At 42.1% G+C, this 23,722-nt stretch overlaps 1 protein-coding gene across 1 annotated transcript; it reads right to left on the reverse strand.

Annotated features, from left to right (window-relative positions):
- Positions 1 to 4,990: 4,990 nt before the first annotated feature.
- On the reverse strand, positions 4,991 to 22,078 carry LOC131217167 (protein YIP4a-like). The gene is made up of 4 exons (XM_058211964.1): positions 21,718 to 22,078; positions 19,301 to 19,782; positions 6,156 to 6,230; positions 4,991 to 5,429 (listed from the first exon to the last, which is right to left on the reverse strand). Exons 1-4 carry the CDS (start codon positions 21,905 to 21,907, stop codon positions 5,169 to 5,171), a joined length of 1,008 nt encoding a protein of 335 aa, XP_058067947.1. The 5' UTR covers positions 21,908 to 22,078; the 3' UTR covers positions 4,991 to 5,168.
- Positions 22,079 to 23,722: the final 1,644 nt, after the last annotated feature.

The raw sequence follows: 23,722 nt of genomic DNA on the forward strand, positions 1-23,722 counted from the left end.
TGAAGGAGAAGAGAAAGAGAAAGAGAGATGGAAAGAAAATGAAGAAAAAGATAAGGGAGAGGGTGATTGTATGAGTGAGGGAAATCTTGATACTTATAGGGTTGGTATTTCCTCAACCAAACCGGTGGCTACTACAAACCTCCACCAAATCCACCCATGCCAAGAATCGGAGGTAAGAATGATACATTTTCCCTTCAATTAAGTAACCTAGTGTAGATTTCTAGTTATTAATGTTGTTTTTCTTGATCTTGATTTAGGAATTGGTTGTTTTACCTAAATCCCCAAATCCTAAGTTTTCAAAGAATGAAAATCTCCTCTTAAGGTGCAGACCATTATCCTTTGGTGGCCAAGTACTAATTTTAGGCTAAATTTAATGATTTTGGATGCTAAATTAATGAACATACGAATTCTAAGGAAAAATCCTAAATTAGGAATCCATATGATGAGTACACCCAACATGCATGAAATGATAAATGGATTGTTTGATCGTTATTCTCAAATTGTTTGGGCGTGAGATTCGTGTTGTGTATACATTCTTGCATCTAACATCTTTGCATATTCTTCTATATTGTATGCTTGATTGTAATTTCCCACACTATGGATAATGTGTGATCTTTGCTTCTTAGGTAGTTCAACACCACCTGCACACATATCTAATTTATGCTATTAAAAGTAGTCACATGCATGTTAATATCCTAAAATCTTATGCTTGGATGTGTTGTATGTTTTATTCCTTTTGCACTTAAAGATAAACTCTTGACTGCTTAGAACATTATTAAATATAGCCCACCCTTTGGGTTAGTCAGAAATCTGAGATTTGTAAGGGTAGTCCCGTTAGTTGGGCTGCCTATGACTAGACTGACTGGTGCGGGCGGACACGAATGGGCGACAATGGTAGGACTACATGGGTTGCTTGCACCCAATGTCGTACATTACGTGTTCGCTTGAATTTGGGCGGTATACTTCACTAACTGACCAACCATGCTCGTTAACCATGTTTACTCATGCCTGTCTGGAACTTGGAACACCCCTCACCCACTGATGCCTACTAACAACAACAAGAAAATAATTTACAGTCTCGTGAGTTGGGCATGGTGGAATGAAACACTATGTCCGAGCTGTCGGCCTACGCTAGGGTGATGAGCCTCCCCGTAGTGACCGCGAGTGATCCCGCTTCCCAGCACTCCCCACGTGCTTGCAATCAGGGGTGAGGACTCCGATAGGATCAAGGATCGCGGGATCTTAGCCTCGCACGTTGAGGGGTCCTGGCTTCGCAAATGGATGAGGGCATTGATATCGTCGGGGTGTACCAATTTTCCCAACATGCTAGATGAATGGAATTAACTAAATACTCGGTTAACATTATTCATGCATCGCATTAGATAGGAATTGGTGACTCGGCAGTTGAGGTCGCAATGAGGGAGTTTTGGTCTTGCGTGACCGTGAGACGAAGTTGCTCGAGGGAGTGTTGTGGGTGAAGTCATGCATCATAAATAACTCATGCATGCGCATTAACAAAGACTAGTTAGTGATTTATGAATTTATGTTTTTTATTAAATCCATTATGAAATTGTTATTTGATGTAACTTATGACTAATGGGCACCCACTGAGTTAGCTACTCACTCCCACTCTGGGACGGTGTTTTAAAACACCAACCAGACCCTTTACTAGATGTAGGTGAGGCGGAGCTCGACGAGCCGAGCGAAGTAAGCATGGATGAGGAAGAGGAGCTTCCCTGCTTCCAGACTTTCGGCATATCCTTTTAGTCTTATTCGGGCTACCGCAGGGTATGGGTCAAGGCTCTGGTCACTTTGGGTCATGTATGAGTGGGACTAGTTCCCTATTTAGATTATTTGGAATTTGTGGTTTGGATATTTTTATATTTAGTAGCACTTGATATTGCTTTATGACTTACTTATGCTTCATGCCTTGCTAAACTCTCCATTATTTATGAGATCATCCAAATGTAATTAAATTTTGGAGCCCATTAGAACACCCGTAGCGCTTGGGAATTCGGGAGCCGAGTTCCTACACGGCCCCTAAAAACCCGAGGTATTACAATGGATGACCCACATCAAAGGTGGGACCCATACAATGATTGGTCTACATCAAAGGTTGGGGCCATATGATGGATGGTGGATATGAGGGGTATCAAACAAAACAAACTTGAGGGATAATTGCTTATGATGGTAGAAACCAAACATGCTTTTCCATTTTTTGATTAACAAGTATGTTCGTTACCAAATCTACTTATCTACTCGTCGACTGAATAAATAGAAATCAAGAAAAGATACTTATAAGATAAGTAGCTCACCAAAGTAATTTACCATCCAAACACCCCTTCGACGTATCTCTGTGATATTTTCAAAATCTCAGAGATTTCGGTCGCACATGGTTGTAAGTAACAGAACTTACTCTAATAGTCACGTGAGTCACGTGTAAATAACAGGCATTTAGAGGCCTGTTTGGGTGGAACTTCTAGCATATTAATGGCCACATGCAATGAGTTCAGTGAGGTTTTTGGCTTCATAACTAGCTTTGAATAGTGGAATTAATCCATAATTAATGTTGAATCAATGGCCATGAGGCCCTCTTGATCCTGGCCATTCATGATTTTTTATTTTTATTTTTTTAAATCTTATCAGAATTTCCAAAAATCATGAAATTAGTGCTCTTTTGTTGTTTCATGATTTACGGAAATTCCAGCAAGAACATAAATCTCAAAAATCACGAAATAATTTGATCAACTGCACTTGGATGAATCCAAACACAATCATTTTGGCAAGTGGTGGCCCACCAAATACCTTGTTCCAGCAATCACAAGCGTTCAAAACAGCTCACAGCACTTGGATATGTGCTTTCCACCGCTGATTAGTGGTCTCAAGCACTCAAACTGGATGGGTTGGGCCAGATCGAGCTATCCAAGCCCAACTGAAAATTAAAACCGGCGTGGGCCTATTACAGGCCATCCCATGACTATTATAGTCCATCTGAGCCCGAGCTCAGCCACTTGCCTTTGTGCAAGATCTGGGCCGTTCATTAAGTGTGACCTATCATACATGTGTATGACAAAAACGCCCTTGAAATCCTAAATGGGTGAGGCTGGACTGATGGGCGCCCTTGAAATCCTAAATGGGTGAGGCTGGACTGATGGGTTCATAAACAAAACCCAAGGCCAACCCATTTATTAAATGGGCTTAGGCTCGACCTTTGGTCCAGCATTCCAGCACATTCCAGCCCAAGCCAGCCCAAATCAAGCAAGTGGGGCCCAAAAGCACAGCGGGCTAATCCAGCCCTACCGCTCCATCGCGCACTTTTCTTTTGCTAGCTATCAATTGGCTAGACAGTAATTTCTACAGTGTGGCCCACTTGATGAGTAGATGGGGGCTGATTTTTGCATAAGGTGACCCTCATAGTGGGTGGACCATTAATTATGGTCCAACAGATTAGACTATAGATTTGATTATAAATTCACTTAAAATCCAACAAGTCACACTGGGCAAAGATGATCAGAGCCCATGCCCGGGCTGGCATGGGCCGTCTTGTGATATGGTCTGAGCATTTCTCAAGCAGACCAATCACAGGCTCAATTCATGATGGGATCTTACTGGGGCAGAGCTTGAAGATGCTTCAGCCCCAACTGGCCCGGTTCAAACCTAGCCAGGTCTTCTTACCCATGTTCGGTCAATTAATCTCAGAAACTATTACAGCTTTCCCCATATATCATCTGACCAAACAAACAAAAAGGATGCACCTTTGGGTCCCCCTAGCGAGCCCGGGGGGGTCCACCAAATGGGTCCCCCTAGCGAGCCGGGGGGTCCACCAAATGGGTCCCCCAGGTGAGCGGGTCCAGTGAAGATTCATCTTTTTTCTCAACAATTAGCCATCCCTTAACATATCATTTCACATTAAGTCAGCTCACAGACCATGTTAAAAACCAAAGGGAAGATATGCAGCTCATGTCACAAGAAAATGCAATGCTGCTTCCTCCTACAATACACAGGTTACAAAAGAGCAATGAGTGGAACCGTTTATCTGGTGGGCCATCACCTGGATAGGCCATTCCCCAAAGTTCAGTATGTTGGGCTGTGGCAGACATCCGATCGGTTTGACTAGTGGTCCGTATTCAACAACCATTGACTGATGACTCCTCTCAATTGGATCCGACTCATCCGAATCAACTCGAACTCAGTTGATTCTGAACTTAGCCAAGTCTCAACTCAACTCAGGACTGAACGAGTGGATCTGAGATTTTTTTATTATTTTTTTTTTTAAAAAAAAAAAAACCAAGCTCTCAACTGGATGGTCAGAATTGCATCAATTTTCAGCCTATAGGCCATCCATGGGATGGTCCACCAGATCAACAGTCCTAAGTACTCAATATGTTTGCCACACGCATGACACAAGGAGAAGGCAAGCCTTCTACAACTGTTTCAGGGAGTTCCTGCAATACAAAAACCCCTGAAGTGCCCACCGTGTTGTCCGTGTGAAATCCATGCCATCTATAGACGAAAGTCGAAAAATGAACCAGATCCAACACTTAAGTGAGCCACACCACAAAAAAAAAAGTGGTTATGAACACCCACCATTGAAACCTTATTGGGCCATAGAAGTTTTTGTGCAGGCTGATATTTGTGTTTTCCCTTCTTCCTGGTGGGAAATCATCTTATGAACAGGTTGGATGGCATATAAACATCACAGTAAGCACAAGGAAGGTTTCAATGGTCAGCATTTCCCTCCCCGCTGTTTCCTGCGGTGTGGCCCATTTGGGTCTTGTACCTTCTTCATTTTTGGTCTATCATCCTAGCATGGGCTAATGAAACTGATGGACGGAATGGAATTTACATGAACATCGCAGTGAGCTCCACAGGCTTTGTATTGCAGGAAACTAGCTAGATACCCATGAGAAAGGACCTTCATAAACAAATACAAATCATTGGATATATTAAACATGTCTATACAATTGTAAACCAATGCAAACTAATGAGATAGAATCTCAAACAAAAATAAGATTTTTTAAATTAAAAAAAAAAATCAAAATTGTTAAAAGGAATAATAAATAAATAAATAAATTACCTTTGGAGAAGAGGTGGAGAATGAGAAAAATGCCCATTTCCGTATTCGACCTTTAAGGTTTGACTGCTTTCTGGGAAAGATCATCAATGCATTAATCAATGGCGATGATCAGAAGGGCGACAGAGATATACATGAGGAAGACTGGGTAGAGCGAGAGAGCTTTTCTTCTTGGTGCGACAGCAGCGCTCATGAACGGGTATGCAGCCCATGAGCTCCATGCAAATGTTACCGCCACCACGATTATCTTGAGAATGACATTGTCTTTAAGCATGCAGAGCAGTGCTCCCATGTCGAGAGGGAATAGGCAGTAACCCAGAAGGCTGAGACTCTGGAAGAAGATTATCTGCCCACCCTAAAATCAAACAACCATGGACTGTCTCAATCATGTGTCATGCATCTGTATGTACACCATTTTGAGGGAGGAATTATGTGATCCTTGATTGGAGTTTGTAGACATTGTCTGGTGGTCCAGATCATTGATCTGATAGGCCCTAAATTTGGGGTGCAACTCGGGTGGGTTGGGTTGGGTTGGGTCGGGTCAGGTTTGAGGGTCGACCCAACCTCAAAGAGGACCCAACCCAAAGTCCTATATGCTCGACTCAACCAAACCCACCTTAACCCGACCCAAATACATGTGATTATTCCCAACTGACCTAACCCGAGACCAACCCAAATTCAAATCATGTTGGTGTTTTCCAACCTGAACTGAACCCAAAGACCTTGACAACCCAACCCAACGTGACCCAAACTCGGGTTGGGCCAATCGGGTTTTGATTGACTCGAATCCAAGTTGCAGCCATAGCCCTAATCATTCTATTAGTAGCAGGAAAATATAAAATTAGAAACAGAAAGACAGGAGCCATCCACACTCAACTGAGAATGGGCCAGAGATTGGACAGCTAGTATTTTCAGAGGTTTTCGGGGTGTGTTTCATCCATGGTGGTTCTCCTCAGATCAATGGTATTGATCCTAAACCATGGACCCACTAGCACAAACAGAAAACCGGGAACACGATGCATATCCTACATAATTCCACTTTGCAAGGAATGGAAGCAGTCTAGGGCTAAAAGATGCTTACCAAGAGCACCACATTCAATGTGAGAACTACAGCACCAGCAGCAAGGACAGCAAATGCCACAGCGAAAACCTCCGACTGCCAAGATTTGGAAAACATAAAAATCAGATATAAAGTTTCTGTCAAAATGCATGTCTATGGCAGTGTCATGAACAATCCAAACATCCATTTCAGAACACAAAAATAACGTTTCCAAAATTTAGAGTCCCATCAGAAGTCCCTGGAAGTCGGATTGATTCTGATATTTCTGCAAAATCAGTCCACCTTCCACTTGGGCAAATCAGGAAGGGGGGAAATGCATAAGGTTCACTCCTGCTTTCCCATTTTCTCCACTCCAAATCCCAAGTGAGATGGCCATAAAGGCTACCCTTGTGGCCGTTGCAATACGGGCCATAATGACCATTAGGACCTCTGATAGTACACACACACGCACACACACTTAAGGAAAAAATGTATAGGCCCCATATCAGTCCATTATGGTCCTGTATCAGCCCATTACGTGCCCGTAACGGCCATTACAGGGCTTCTTTTTTTTTTTTTTCCAATTCAGGCATTACAACCCTGTACCGAGTAATAGGTACTACTGTTACGTAACTGTTTTTTAATAACTTGCCAGATGGTGAACCGATAAAATTCAAACATTTACAGTTGAGCTTTTCCAGAGATGAGATGCATGGTGTCGATGTCTCAAATCCTAATGGCTTTTTATGACTGATCTAGTACTATTGCTTTTCACAGTTTATTTAGAGAGATACAAGAGTTCTTTGTAATATATCTGATTAAGATTCTCATCAGGGAGGAATCATAGGGTCCTATGCATCAGGAAACATGTAGTTTGCTTACAATCAGGATTCCTTACATATGGGTCCCAAGGTGTGTGTGGGTCTCACCATGATGTAAGACCCACATTCACTCCATCCATCATGTGAACCTCCTCAAGTTCTCCAAGGAGCCCAAAAACCATGCTGATCCAAGACTCAAGTGATCCTCACCATGTACAATCATGCCCAAAACCTATATGATTGTGTGGTGTGGCTGACCTAAGTTTTGGAATAGCCCAGTTTTGGGGGGTGCTTATTCATCCTAGTGCCATGCACCTTTTGAATGGATTGGATGTCATATAAAAAGCAGGGTGCCCCCACATGCAAACTGAAAGTTTTTAATGGTGCCATCCCCATTCGTACTGTTCCTTGTGTGGATTCACCATTCTTTTTTATCAGCCTACTTTTTGGGATATGGGATGAACTTAAAGGGGCGCGCCTTATGACAGATTGGATGTGGGCCCTACATCAAAGCGAACCCAGATACTGCAATGTACAATAGGCTTATCCTAGAAATAACAGGCCTATAATACTATTATATAAAATTATTGAAGTGACAGATTGATAAAATAAAGCCTAGTGTTATATCATACAGATGCATTTGTGGAAAATGGTCTATAAGTCTCAACATTCCAAATGTATATTGGAACTTAGTCAATGATCAAAGTGTAGGAACACAATTTCAGCTCACCCAAATTAACTATCGTGATTACAAATGACACACAAACTAGATCATGTGATCCAGATTGAAAATTGTAAGGTGGTCAACGATCCAGTTAACATTGGTGGGGCCCATGATTCAGTAGCCCAATCCATTGACCTGATGGTACTCAACCTGGATGAAGTATGCAACCCCCCCAAGTATAGGGTTGTGATGTAGTAATAAACTCGGTAAGACCGAGGTCGAATCCACGAGGACTGATACCTGTACGTTTCTGAAACCAAGTAGAACTAGAAATAGATTAAGATGCGATCTAAACAAAGTAGAATTTAAGAAATAATTATGGAATAATTATCTAAAACTTTAAGGAATTCAGAGAAAGGAAACTAGGGATTCAGAGGATCCACTTGTAGAGATCAGGGAGATCGTATGCCAGGATCACAAATTATGGAAATTTATTGAACTGCCATTGATATAGGTTTCAAGAGATGAAAGGTGTATGAATTAGAATGGATTCCATCACCAAACCATGCCCAGGAGACAGAGTAAACAATAGAATTAAACTAATTACCAACCAATTAACAATGTATGAAGATCAGGAAGGTACTGTCATCCTACCATGCCCATGAGACGATGGTGAACAACAGGGCTTCCTGACGTCATAAACATTAAAAGGGGAGAGGAATATTCAAAGCCATTGCAAGCCCATTGTAATTTCAGTCACAACATGCCATTAAAAACTAAAGATATTCCCATAAAATTAAGTCAAAAATAATCTCTTCAATCTTAATCAAAGGGCACCAGCAACATCTCTCCCATCAGGCTACAAGCTTCACCCCTTAGCCCTAGCTGAGAGGTTTAGCCACTCATGATTGGCCTAAACCCAAAACAAATAGAAAGGAAAAGAAAATGAAAAAGAGAATAAAATGAAGAAAAATTCCTTATCTTTTCTCTCTCATCTTCTCTCCCTGTCTTCTTTTCTTCTGTCTGTCCTCCAATCCTCAAAACGCTGCCAGCCTTTCCGCACTTCCTGGAGAACAACCACCGTCTAGCCGCACTCCTCTCGTGCACAGCAGCAACTCTCCACGTCCCTGTCTTTCTCCCAAGCCGTGCAGCAGCAACCCACCATTCTTCTTTTCTTCTTCACGCTGATCCCATTCCCTGGCCTCTAAGCATTGCTGGTCACGTCCCCTCCCGCTCCAGCGTTCAGCAGCAGCCAAGGTGCCTCCACGGCTGCCCTTCCTCTCCCCGTTTCTCCTCCTCCAAACGCTTTCTCTCTCTCTTTTTTTTATAGCACCCTCGTCGGCACCCAATTTCCGACCTCCATGCGGAAGTTTTTCGCATCAGAGACTGTGTTGGAGTCGGAATAGAAGAGCTTTGGCAGCAACTGAGTTCGTCTGCGCAGTGAAAACGCAAAACGACTTGCGTTTGGAGTGTCTTTGCGGCGTGATATCGACCTATCTGACAATTCTGAAAGCTTGGCTAGGGTATTGGCCTCCCTGTGGACACAATGGACGGTATGGATCACTAAAATTATCGATGACCGTGGCCCACTATCGTCCGCAAATCCCGGTTTTCCCGAACGCGCGTAAGGCGTACGCAGAGGTGCTGACGTGTTCGGTGGGCCCCACAGAGGTATTTTCTGGGAAATCCACCCCGTACATTGGATTCAGGACGAAATTTCGGTCAAGAATGGGTAGTTTTGAACGTCCATTGACGCGGAATCAGAGAAGAAATCACCCAAATATCAATTTGAACGTTGCAGGACAGTCCACTTATGGCCTCTGTATCGTGCACGTGTGCTTGCATGGGTCCAAAAGTTTAGCATGGGTTTGAAGAACTCATGGCCCTCTACAAGATGGACGGTTTGGATTTTCTACTGGGACAATGTGTGGGGCCCACTAGCGTTCGCAAAAACGGACCGCGTCCGTTCGTCTCGCCGCGTGAAACGGAAATTCCGTTTTTAGGAAGAGGATGCGGGTCAGCGCTGCTGACCCGCTTTAGCTTGTTTGGTGCGGCTCGGGTACGTGTGTACCTCATATACACACGTTGTGTATGTGGGGCCTATTGTGATGTTTTATCAAAATCCAAACCATCCATTTGTTTCCTCATCTTATTTGAACCGCCGAGACCAAAGTTGAGACAGTTCCAGATATCAGGTGGGCCCAGAATCAATGGTTTATGGGCTGATCTGTCAGTTGGGGCACTTTCATAGTGATCCGATGGCTGAAATTTGATATGTACGGCTAATTTATGGCCCTCAGGCCATGTATAAAGTTTTGAGCCAATCAGATGGCGGGAACTATGTGATCTTGCATTCTTCACCAATTTCGGGCCTCTTTAATGTGAATGGCCTGATTTCCTCGGATCCTTGATGCATAATTCCATCGATCTTCGTCCCCTGGAGTCCGTCCCTTGCCTTGGGTATCATCAGAGCGTTAAATCCATGGTTTAAGCACCCTTTTTCAGTTCATGCTTGTAAATACACTCTGCATCACAAATACAATTAAATCCGGCTATTAAACGGTATCATGCTTGTAAATCCATGCAATAAATGGGTCTGATATGCAATATTTGACCCTCAACTATGCAACCCCCAGATTACAAGACCCCAACCCCTCAATAGATGGATAAGGTTTTAAAAAGATACAGTAACAGTCCACATTTAATGTAAAAAGAAGGCCCAAGTAATGAAGGGTCGGGATCTTCAACGTAGCAGATTTCCAACGCATGCAATGAAGGCCATCAGATCAGAAGTATAGACCACCAATTCATGGACCTACACATAAGAAATCCTATATATTAGCAAATTATACATTCTAATATTCACTGATCAGCAGCGTGACATAGTCCCTCATCAGAACCACCAGTGTTTTCTTCATAGATTCATGAGAAACAAGGGACACATGAAAAGATACAGACAATCAGTAGTAATACTAGGCTATCGAAAATGTGCTCGACCTGACATAGAAACATCTATAAACCAATGCGGGACTCCAAGAAACACCTGACCAATGGAAAAATTTTGTACAACCAATTACAACAGAGAAAATGGAAAACTAAAAATAGGAATCTGGCCCACCATCATCAGAAGCTGGGAGACATGCATACACTGACTCTCCTAGCACGCATCATGAACAAACTTCAGAATCTTGCCCATGAAGGCTTAGTGCACTGTGCACCAACTTTCAGATACCAGAACTGAACTTATTCAATAAAGAGGGATGGAAATATGTATATGAGGAACCACGCCAGGCTTGTTGTGCCTCGAAAAGAATAATTTTGCTAATCACACACACACACACACAGGCGCGCGCGCGCGCACGCACAACCACCCAACTACACATGCCCACACGCACTTTCTCCAGCATCGTGGGCAATATTCTCAAACATGTATCAATTGTAGAATAGAGAGTTGGTCCCATGTAAATCATATCATTAATGAAGGCCCCATGGCTTTAATAGGAAGTTCTTGAAAGTTAAAAAATTCGAAATAATAGTCTCGATATCCAGCAGGTTGGGTTGACCCGAAGACTTTATTCTACTTGACTCGATATTTAATAATTAAATTAGGAATCATATTACTATAATTATAGATTCTTAGAAATGGTACGAGTATAAAAATAGCCAAGTTAAATCATAACAGCTGCAGTTAGCCTGCTGGTAGACACTGTTTCCTTGACTACTTGAGGTCATGAGCACACTAGCAAGGTTCATAGTGACTTGGCTCGATTTCTGGCCAATTCAAGTTGACTCAGCCACAAGTTGAGCCACCAAGTTTTAGAACAATGCTTGAAAGATGCATAACCTACTTCAACAATGTTTGAGTTGAAGAACTAAACACCCTCTCCAAATGAATTGAGATTAGACTGTTCTTGCCTTCCGTGCATCTATGGCTAGCTGCACAAGCAATTATGCAGATCGAGGGACTCAAAAAGGTCTCAAGTACAAGCTCAAGTAACAAGACTATTCCTGCCAAAACATCTCTCTAGCATTTTCAAAACACTCAATGCAACTAAGGAGGGAAAATGAAGACCAAATGCAAAAGCTTACAACCCGAAGGTGCAAGTTCCTAAAACAACATTTATGAGGCACCTAAAGAACTGTTAAAGTCAGGAGTGCTTAAGGTTGGCCATGAGATAGAGATATTGGAAATGGAAGAGACACGAAGAGCAGAGAGCACTAAAAAAAGATGAATGATGAGGGTTAAGAGTATACGAGGTTGGGTAACCAGGAAGGTGTTCCTAAAAAGCCACATCTAGAAAAAAAAATCATCATTATCCACCATCGCTGATAAGATCTTCCCTAGAGAAACTTCATTTTATAGTATAATTTTTCATTTTCATCTCCTCTACCAAATCTAAGCTTTTGGTAGAATGGTAGCTAAGCTACAAACCTAGCATCATCTCACATGCTGAAAATCGTCTGTGATGTTAGTGGGTACACATTGGGCCCATAGTCCAATGATCCAGACCATTGATATCATGACCCATGCATCCAGATCATCATACACTTCGGTCCCCAAGTCCATTGATCCATACCGTTGATATTATGATCCATTCATCTAGACCGTTGTACACATGGGGCCCATAGTCCACTAATGCAGACCACTGATATTGTGAGATGAGTTTACACTGATCCAAACTATTAATACTGCCAAACAAGTGTCTAGTAATCTGGACCGCACAAGGCCAACACAAAAGATAACCTATAAAAATGTTTCCCTCAAACTCAAGAATTCTTCATTTCCAAACCCATTATTACCACCCCATATCCATTTGACCAAGACATCCAGTTTCCATCAGATATCCGCCATGATTCCTGAACAAGAACTAGGAATTTCAGCAAGCCCAAAACACCGACAGCAACAGAATTTCACATGAAAAGAAATTTGTTGTAAAGGAATCCATCATTATGGGATTGAACAGCTATGGCCACTTGAGCAATATTGCAGACCAATCAAAACCAGACTACAAACAAGGTAACGGCTAGGTTCGATTGGTGATCAAGTGCCAAAGGTTGCTGGCCATCAGAACAAAGAAACAAGAATGTGGCAATCATGGTTGTCGTTAGCATGCTAGAACCCATCAACTTGAAGAAGAAAGTAAGAGGTCTTCATCTTCTTCTACTATGAGAACAATAACATAGCCCTCTGACACTCAACTTTCAGCTGCCAACAGCTCATTTGAACTTCCTCCATGAGAAGAGATGGCACCATTCATCTCTCATGTACTTAACAGTGCACCATATGTGTAAACGAGAAAGATGCATGAACAACAACCATGTCGGCCATTGGTTTGGGCCAATGAAAGTGCCAACAAGGCAATGGGTTTCTTACAGGTATTAGGAAATTAAAGAAAACTATATGTAGACACTGGAAGAAAAAAAAAAAAAAACGCTTTTCCAAAATATGTTGCAATTGGATAGAGCAAAAGGGTTTATTTCGAGTCAAGGGATGATGGATTAAACAATCTTCGATCAGTGCATTTCATAACCCATTGGAAAGCTTATTCAATTCTCTTTCATACAAAATTTGAGTTTACTCTGATCCGATTAGTATCGAGAGAGATCCAATCTAATTACTAAAACTGTTGAAGCTGATCAAGGGAACAATGTGGGTCACGCACTAAGAGCTTTAGGACGATATTTTGTGGGTTAAATGGCATTCAATGGTCATGATTTATAGCAAGATGAAAAGATCATCCAATTATTTTTTCAACGAGCCCAAGAACACCTCAAACAGATTAGTATTGAGGGAGATATGCATGTTTTTCCAGGACTGTGTAGTGATTTCTGCAAATGACGTTTTAATTGAAGATAGGTCATTTGATTAACCAATCAGCAGACGATGCCACTTAGCACTCCAATGAGTGGGATTCACCCGAACCCCTTCAGTAGGGCACAACTATCATTTTGGATTAGGTGGATCAATGGATCAATTAGACATGCCATGTAGCGTAAGAGTCCTCTCTCTCTCTCTCTGCAGGACATGGAAAATTAAATATGATATGCAAGATTGCAGGCTTAGATCACACCAATTCAGAAACAATCACAAAAAATCCACAACCCAAATGAAAATCCAAACATTCAATTAAAGGGGAATCTATGCGGGTCCAAGCCGACACAGGCTAGGACTGGACCAATAAAATTATAAACCAAACAATGTCAAAGGGAAATAAAATCAACTACTCATGCATAAAAATCAGTCCCTAATCCAAGGGATTCCCTAATTTCAATTCAAGGAACCCTAAGGTAATAAAAAGGGGCAAATCAATTAGGGATCATGTAATATAGGGTTAGGATTCATGAAAAAATTGACTATGAGAGGATAAAGAAGATAAAAACCTGAACCAAAAGATGATCCCGCGTGTGGACAGCAACAATGGTCCAGATGGACGTGCGTGTGATCCCGGCCGTACGTGTGTGGGGCCCACTATTCAGAAAAAGGCCACCTTGGCCCTGGTCGGCCAGGGATGGACTCCAAAACCTCCAAATTTCAGCTCGATCCGATGTACGGTTTGTGCGTAGTGCTCTGCCAAAGTTTCAGCTCGCCTGCGGGCTGAAATCTGGAAACCTGCTTCAATGAAAAAATCTGATGCAACAAAAGGACAAATTCGAAGTACGGATGGTGGGGGAAGATGGAAAAAAAAGATGATGGAAGATGGGGGTGAATGGGGATCGATGTGGCTTCGCACCACGGTAGTTAGCCCTTCGAAAAGGGAGGGCTTCGCACCCACTTTTGAATTCTTCCACAACTCACGAAGAGAGCAGAAAAATAAAGCAGGAATTTTTTTATTAACTTCAATGAATGAAAAGAACTACAAAGGGTGCCTATTTATAGGGAGAACCCTATACCCAAAAACTCGCACCATGTGCGACACCTATTACTTGGCGATGAAGTAAACTAAAATAAAAACTAAACAAGAAAATCTAAAGCATTCACGATGTTCTAAATAATAACAATAAGCAAAACTTAAAATATAAAACCAATCCGACGAGTGGGCCACGATCATGAGATCCCATGGTGGGCTTTTCTTGACTATCGAGCCACTTGGCCTTTTCTGAATAGTGGGCCCCACACACGTGCGGCCGGGATCACACGCACGTCCATCTGGACCATTGTTGATGTCCACACGCGGGATCATCTGTAGGTTCAACTTTTTATCTTCTTGTATACTCACATAGACAAAATTTTCATGAATCCTAACCCTATAATACATGAACACTAATTGATTTGCCACTTATTATCAACTTAGGGATACTTGAATTGAAATTAGGGAATCCCCTGGATTAGGGACTGATTTTTATGCATGAGTAGTTGATTTTATTTCCCTTTGACATTGTTTGGTTTATAATTTTATTGGTCAAGTCCTAGCCTGTGGCCTGGAACCGCATAGATTCCCCTTTAATTGAATGTTTGGATTTTCATGTGGGATGTGGAATTTGTGTGATTGTTTCTGAATTGGTGTCATCTAAGGCTGCAATCTTGCATATCATATTTAATTTTCCATGTCCTGCATCACTAACTCAATGGGCTATCAAACAGGATGAATCTCGCATCATTTGGTGCCCCAAATTAATCCCTTTATCTCATAGCCCAGGCCCCACATCGCATAGGTTAGGACCTCGGCCGAACCCCCTTCGTGGGCCCCAAATCACATGGGCCGCCCACCCCGAGTGTGTCCCCGCATCCTACGGGCTACCCCACTCGAGCCTGGTGTGAAATGCGCATTAATCACCTCTAGTAAGGAGTCTCGAACATGAGACCTCCTCCGTGGGCTGCACCCACCCCGAGTGTGACCCTGCATCCTACAAGCGACCCCACTCGAGCCCGGTGTGAAAATGCCTCTGCATTAATCACCCCCGGTGAGAAGTCTCGAACACGAGACCTCCTACTCTAATACCAATTTGATGCAGGACAATTAACCACTTGCTCTAAAAGCTCGAACTGTTAGAATATAAGAATCCTAGGCTCTGATACCAAATTTGATGCAGGACATGGAAAATTAAATATGATATGCAAGATTTCAGGCTTAGATCCTAACAATTCAGAAACAATCACACAAATTCCACGTCCCACATGAAAATCCAAACATTCAATTAAAAATGGGAATCTATGCAGATCCAAGCCGACACAGGCTAGGATTGGACCAATAAAAATTATATACCAAACGATGTCAAAGAGAAATAAAATCAACTACTCATGCATAAAAATTAGTCCCTAATCCAAGAGATTCCCTAATTTCAATTTAAGGAACCCTAAGTTGATAAAAAGTGGCAAATCAATTAGGGATCATGTAATCTAGGGTTAGGATTCATGAAAAATGGCTATGAGGGGATAAAAGAGGATAAAAACCTGAGCCAAAAGATGATCCCGCGTGTGGACAGCAACAATGGTCCAGATGGACGTGCATGTGATCCCGGCCGTACGTGTGTGGGGCCCACTATTCAGAAAAAGGCCACCTTGGCCTGGTCGGCCGAGGATGGACTCCAAAACCTCCAAATTTCAATTTCAGGATCCGATGTACGGTTTGTGCGTAGTGCTCCGCCGAAGTTTCAGCTCGCCTGCGGGCTGAAATCTGAAAACCTGCTGTAATGAAGAAATCTGATGCAACAAAAGGAAAAATTCAAAGTATGGATGGTGATGGAAGATGGAAAAAAGATGATGGAAGATGGGGGTGAATTGGGATCGATGTGGCTTCGCACCACGGTAGTTAGCCCTTCGAAAAGGGAGGGCTTCACACCCACTTTTGAATTCTTCCACAACTCACGAAGAGAGCAAAAAAATAAAGTAAGAATTTTTTTATTAACTTCAATGAATGAAAAGAACTACAAGGGGTGCCTATTTATAGGGAGAACCCTCTACCCAAAAACTCGCACCATGTGCGACACCTATTACTTGGCGATGAAGTAAATTAAAATAAAAACCAAACAAAGAAATCTAAAACGTTCACGATGTTCTAAATAATAACAATAAGCAAAACCTAAAATATAAAACCAATCCGACGAGTGTGCCACGATCATGAGATCTCATGGTGGGCTTTTCTTGACTATCGGGCCACTTTTTTGAACAAAAACTCGACTTCTAGCTAGAATGCCCTCTCTGGACGTCGTCATGAAGCCAGATCGATGGTGGGGTCCTCCTTTTACCTACGTATGTGCGTAGGGGTGGTGGTGTGCGGGCGTGCGTGTGCACGATGTCCTCTCTCTCTCTCTCTCTCTCTCTCTCTCTCTCTCTCTTTCTCTCTCACACCTGAGATTACTCAAATCCCATAGCAGATCATGACATTCATCAATAGCCAACCAAAAGGTCCTTCAAATAGCAAACTGTGATATTCTTCTACAACAGATCAACCTGCTCTTCAACTAATCATCTTCAACAGCTGAGCTTCAACTGATCTTCAATCCATCTTCATCTACTTCTCTTCATCTTCATCTCCTTTTCTTCTTCAATTGCTATTAGATTGTTGATCATTCAAAGGTTGCTGGTCATGATTTAGATGCAGGTTGCTGATCACAATCCAGTTCAGATCGCTGGTCATTCACTTCAGATTGCTGGCCATCCAGTGCAGATTGCAGCTCACTTCAGATCATTGGTCATCCAGTGCAGATTGCAGCTCACTTCAGATGCAGATTGGAGCAGATTTCTATGGCAGGTTACAGCAGATTTCCATAGTTGATTAAAGCTCAATTGCATAGCTAATTGCAGCTCATTCCCATGTCGGATTGTTGATTACTATCCATTAACACCTGCTATCCACGGCTAGATTGCTGGACAATTTTAATAGCTGATTTCTGTACATATGTTCCAGCTGTACATGTGTTGTAACTGTCCATGTAGCTATCCCTATTGATGTCCTTGTAGCTGTCCAGATTGCTATACTATCATAGTTGCTACTAAACTAACTATAGCTGCTGCTATACTATCATAGTTGCTACTATACTAACTATAGCTGCTGCTATACTATCATAGTTGTTACAATATTAGTTGCTGCAATGCTATTCATTGTATTATATCAATTGCTAACCATTATAATATATCAATTGCTAGTCCATTGTGTTGTATTAATTGATACTCTCCGCATGATATCCTCCATATGATATAATCCATATGCTACTCTCTATAGGATGCTTTCCCCATGATGCCCTGCACATGATATCTCTATATTATTTTGTTGTCTCTACTATGTATAGCTACTCTCTCTCTCTCTCTCTATTGCATAGCTAGTCTATTATATTGAAAATCATGCAAGCAGCTTGAAGATCATGACAGCAACTTGAAGATCATGATGGCTGAATGTGGATCGTCGCAGAAGATGAACAATCGATCGTCAATCGTTGGAGAAGATTGTAGCCGGTCATAGATCATTGAAGATGATCAGTAGTAGCTTGAAGGAGCTGATTATGATCAACAATTGAAGAAGCAGATGATGATCCACAGTTGAAGGAATGATGATCTGCAATTAGCAATTGAAGAAGTAGATGAGCCACAATTAACTATTAGTAATCTCAAATCTGAGATCTTCTATCTCAGATCTGAGATAAAAATAGAGAAAGTGAGAGAGGGAAAATGAGAGAAACAGATAGAAAAGGGAATGAAATGAGACTCCCCTATCAAATGAGATGATTCTACTTCTATAAGCAACCAAGGAGACAATTATGCCACACGACTCACCCTGATTGGTCAACTTAATCCAAAATAACAGTTATACCCCACTTTGTTGTATCCCACTCACTGGAGTGCCACATGGTGATGTCTAATTCATTAAGATCGAATGACCCATCTTCAATTACAATGTCATTTACGGGCTGCACTACGCAGTCGCAGGAAAACATCCATATCTCCCTCAAATGTTGATTTCTTTGAAATGTTCTTAGGCTCGTTGAAAAGATAATTGAATGAGCTTCCATTTAGCTATAAATCATGACCATTGAATATCATTTGACCAACCAAACACAGCCCTAAAGCTCACAGTGGCATAGCCCATACTATTCCTTTAATCAACTTCGCAAAGTTACAGTAATCGGATCGGATCTCTCAATACTAATCATATTGGAGTAAACTCAATTTTGTATGAAAGAGAACAGGCAAGCTTTCCAACAAGCTCTAAAACACGCTAATCAAAGATCATTTAGTCCATTATCCCCTGACTCGAAATCAACTCCTTTGCGCTATCCAATTACAACATATCTTGGGAAAGAGATTTTCCAAATGTGGTGGTGTCAACAATATCCTATTAGGCAGTCTGCACGTGAACGAAACAGGAGGAGAAATGAGTTTTTGCATCTTTGCGCTTACTACATGGTCCACACCATCAAGGCATTTCGTCATTTTCAAAAAGAAGTATGATTGTTAGGCTATTTGAACATAAAGTCATAAAATCATATGCTTCCCATAAAACGTGAGCATTAATATGGGAAGTTTGGTTTAATTATGCCATAAACAAGAGGCAGTACATAAGATCCCTATATTCTTTTATCAGCAATAAAATAAAGAACATATGTCATTAATAATCCTGATGCAAATTGAAGACAAGCTAGATATTGGCTGTTCAACTGGACGGAAAAGTTCAAGAAATTTCTCAAGAATCACAACAAGTTATTCTATAAAATTACAGGAAATGTGACAATCAGTAATTTGATGCCGAACAAGATGCAGGTCTTACCTTTTTCACCGATGCCGACCACGACAGGATAAGACCGAGGAAGACGATGAAAAAAAATGGCCCCCAAAGGTCCCAATCCCTCAAAGCTTTCCCAGGGTCTTCACGATTTGGGTTTGGGAAAACCACCAGTTTCAAATTGCTGACGATCCGGGACATGTCTCTCTTCACGGTATCCCACACAGGCTCAGTTAGAGTGTCGGCAGGCGAGCCAAACCCGCTGGCCGCAATATTCTGCCGAGGATTAGCAGGTTGAGGAGGCGGGACAGGTATGGGTGTAGGCTTCTGAAATGCAGACGGAATGTTCGATGATGCCATGAAGGGCGACGTTGAAACGGGAATGGAAGCCCGAGGCGGGCTTGGGGGTCTGGCAGGCGAAACCGTCATTGGCCCAAATCGGACACTGGCATGTATGAGGTTCTCAATCTCATCAACATCAGATTGGGAAGTAGAGTGGAGGGGGGTGGTATTGTTTTGGGACATTGCTGTTTTGATGGGTGAGAAATGGATTTCCCAAAACCAACAAAACCAACTAACTCTTTCAGAGACGAAATCAAAATCGGCATAATCTCATAAAACATGTAAATCTAAGAACATGAAGTAAGCAACATATCGGATTCTGAATTTGATGAAAATTCAACAAAAATCAAATGTCAGATGAAACAAGTATCAGGAAAAAAAAAAAAAGCACGAAAGAAAGAGTGGTAACAACAACCTTAAGGGCATGTTTGGAAACATGAATTCCAATTTTTGAGTTCTTGTTTAGATAGCGAGTGGAAGTATCATATTCCTTTCACACAAGTTACCTAATTTCTTATATCAAGAATGCAAATTATTGTTACCTTAAGGGATCAGCGAAATGATTGCTTGCTAGAATCAATATCCAAACAACCCAAATTGTCACAGCAAAGGAAAAACACTTTTCTATTGTTTGGCATGGAATCCATGTTTCCGAACATGGCCAAAATGATAATGAAAATAGTCTAACCATGAAGTCATGTTAGGGATGCTGATCTTACTTGTCTGGAACAGGGCACACATGTATGAGACCAAGTCTGCTCATAAGGTGGACCCCACCATGTGCATGACCATGTCTAGTCGGAAAATCTTACCCACTAGATTGAGGAAAAATGATGGGTGGTTAAGAAGAAGCAGACTAACTAATGCAGGGGCATTTTCACACCAGGCTCGAGTGGGGTTGCCTGTGGGATGCAAGAGCACACTCGGGGTGAGCAGCCCGTGTGAGGTAGGTGGCTCATGTGAGGTGGACCCCACCCGTGTGAAGCGGGTGGCTCGTGTAAAGCAAAACCCAAGGGTCGATAATCAATGCTCGAATCCAGATGTAAGGAGTGCTGATCTCACTCATGTAAAAGGGCACACATGTATGACACCCTGGTCCACTCCCCAGGTGGGCCCCACTGAGTAAGTAACCGTGTCCAAAAGATCAAGTCAGCTGGACAATTGTAACCACCTGACTTAAGGAAAAAGATGGACAGTTAAGTGGGACCGGAATCATCTACAACACTTAACATGTTTTATATGCCAATCCACTCTGTCCATCAGGTGGGAACCATTATTTGAACTATACATGCAAAAGATCAGCCTGATTTAAAACTCTGATGGGCCACACCAATGGGAACAATGTAAAACTGCTCCTAAAACCTTCACACGGTGCGGCCAGATATTTGGATCAGGCTGGTTTGGGTATTTTCACTAAATCATGGTGAGTTACACCTGATTAACGGGTTTGATGGGAGAAGCACACCATGGTAGCCACACACACACAAACCTATGGTTGGCATCCTATCCCCCGTTGCTCCGTGGTGTGGCCCACCCGAATTGTGGATCTTGCTGATTTTTTTGCCCAGGTCCTAGAATTGAGGATAAAACCTGATGGACGGAGTGGATTTTGCATATACAACATGGTGGGACCCACAAGCTAGATTGCTAGATTGTAACCGATTCCAGGTCGATTAAGCATAAGCGAATCAACCGTCTGTCTACATTCGAAGCTCGAATCCATACATCGGAATTGTCCACACGACCTGATCTTCATAGACACAGTCCCATCTACGGTGGGGCCCGTCTAGTGAACGGCTCAGATCTCACATAAGCGTACCGCAATCGAAGTGCACGGTTGAGATCAGGATTCCCGTAATTCAAAAACCAGATTGCAAATTCAATAGAAAATTATCAAAAATAAAATCGGATCGCAGAAAATCACCATAAAATTAAAGAAAAATCGGAAAAATCGACCTGATGAAAGAGAGAAAAGATCTCAACCGTCGGAAAAATGAGAAAACCAGGTGTCATTTTCCATGAAAAAGGCGTCAGTGACGTGTCAAATGGGAAATGAGGAGAATGACATGCGAAGATCTGAGCAGGAAATCGAAAATGAGGAGAGGAGGAAGAGACAGTACCAGAAAGTAGTCGGCTTGTTTTCTGTCCGTCGCGATGGACGGATTTCCTCTTCCTGTGATTTTCTTTACAGAGAAGAGAATGGAAGGGAAGACGAGGAACTTCCGTGTATTGAGGGGGGAGTTTGTTGATACTCCGGCTAAGTACGACGCTTGATACGCAGCAACTAGAAATTGCACACGTGGCATACATTCACTCAAATTAAACGGACTATATGTGGGCCCCACTGTCTCTATAAGATTGGTTGAGTAATCGTAACTTCTGATTTGTGGACACTTGTTTGTTGGAAGAGAACCATTGGACAATTTCCATTTTTAATCCGTCCGTTAAATGACCAGCAAAAGCAATCCGACCGTCAAATAATCAAATCATCTTAATTTTTGTCTCATGATAGAGTCATTTTGAATTTTTTGTATGTCACGTATGCAAGTTCTAACTAACTAATCTCTAAAACTGCCTGCGTATCATCCGTCCACTCTGACGGAGTAACATCCAGATCGTTGATTTTATGCACCATACTTCGGATGGGGCATGGGTCAAAAATCTCCACATTTGATCAATGGCCCAGATAGACCATTAAAAGATAAAGCAGCCGTTCGGATAAGGCCAACGGTTTGATGTCTCAGCTGCAAGGCGTGTGAGGATTGACAGGAATGCAAAAAGTAGGCCGGCTGGCCTGAGCCTGGCCCAGGATCACTTGATTGGGCTAGCCCAGGACCAGGCCCAGGTGAATGTTCTCAATCCATCAATTCATCAGGTGGGCCACATCAGCTTGCAAGATGAATGTGTTGCCAAACCAATGATCTGAACGTAATACTTTGTTGGGTAGCACATATGTATAGTCATCGACCAGACCCAACCTGATTTAAACGGCTACTAAGCATTGTTTTACTAACAGATCCAAAATGGTAGACAGAACTTGATGTAAAGCAGGTCGCGGATAATTTTATGGCCAAGATGAACCAGAAAAGGCCTGATTGAAGATGAAGATGATCTGGACCGTCAGAACATAAAACGGACATATCTCGCAAATAAGTATAAGTTATTGGACGTACCATATGTGATTTTGGGGTAGGACGAGCTACTTTAGCCACCCAACCTTGCCATGCCGTTGAATTTGTAAAATACCATCCGATCTACGGTTGACTTCCTATTTTAATTTCGTGTTTATTATTTATATTAAGTTTTAGTTTGAGTTTAACACTTCATTGGTTGGGCTTTAGGAGGAGTTGCATGTAGGAGTGTACATCGGGCCAAACCGAGTCGAACTGGGCTCAACCCAGCCCGGCCTAGTCACCGGGCCAATATGTCCAACCCGAACTCGGCCCGGTCAACAATCGGGCGAGTTCGGGCCAATTTCGGACCTGCTCCATCTACAAAGGGACCCACGATTTGGACGACCTGGATTGTTGTAAATCTATGACACATGTGAGGTGGATGAGTCACTGTCACTTTAAAGATGAGCGGAGAACTATCCCAGAAGTCAAGAGAGAGATTGAGAGAGAGAGAGAGAGAGAGTTTTAGGATTTAGAGTCGGACGGCGTTCTCACTTCTCTGTCTCAAATGGTTAGGGTAAGGATATATATATATATATATATATATATATATATATATATATATATATATATATATATATATATATGGCCGAGTTGGGCCGACTCGGTCTAGGTCGAGTCGGGTTTTGAACCGAGTTAGGTTGAACTAGGACCTGTTCAAACTCGGCTCGAACTTGGTTTCGAGCTAAAGAAAATGACCCGTCCTTGACCGAATTCAGTTTTGGGTAGAACCGAGTCGAGCAAGTTAACCGGGCTAGCCCAGTTCATATTATTTTTGGCCGAAAACCACATGCACTAGTAAGAATCACAACCATTTATAAATAATAAGTTTATTATTTATAGTAAATCCTAATTTCTAAAAGTTCTAGTTATAGTTTAATGCCGAAACTTCTCCGAGGGTTTGTAGCCTTATTTAAAGAGCTGTAATATCATTTTTCATTATCACTAAAAT

The sequence above is a fragment of the Magnolia sinica genome, chromosome 10 (genome assembly GCF_029962835.1).
Source record: "Magnolia sinica isolate HGM2019 chromosome 10, MsV1, whole genome shotgun sequence".
Classification (NCBI taxonomy): domain Eukaryota; kingdom Viridiplantae; phylum Streptophyta; class Magnoliopsida; order Magnoliales; family Magnoliaceae; genus Magnolia; species Magnolia sinica.

Coding starts and splice junctions, on each gene's coding strand:
- LOC131217167 (XM_058211964.1), bottom strand. CDS start 21,907: ATGTATGCCACGTGTGCAATTTCTAGTTGCTGCGTATCAAGCGTCGTA. Junction 19,783..21,717: donor AACAAGCCGACTACTTTCTG/GTACTGTCTCTT, acceptor CCATCAAAACAG/CAATGTCCCAAAACAATACC. Junction 6,231..19,300: donor GGTCGGCATCGGTGAAAAAG/GTAAGACCTGCA, acceptor AAATCTTGGCAG/TCGGAGGTTTTCGCTGTGGC.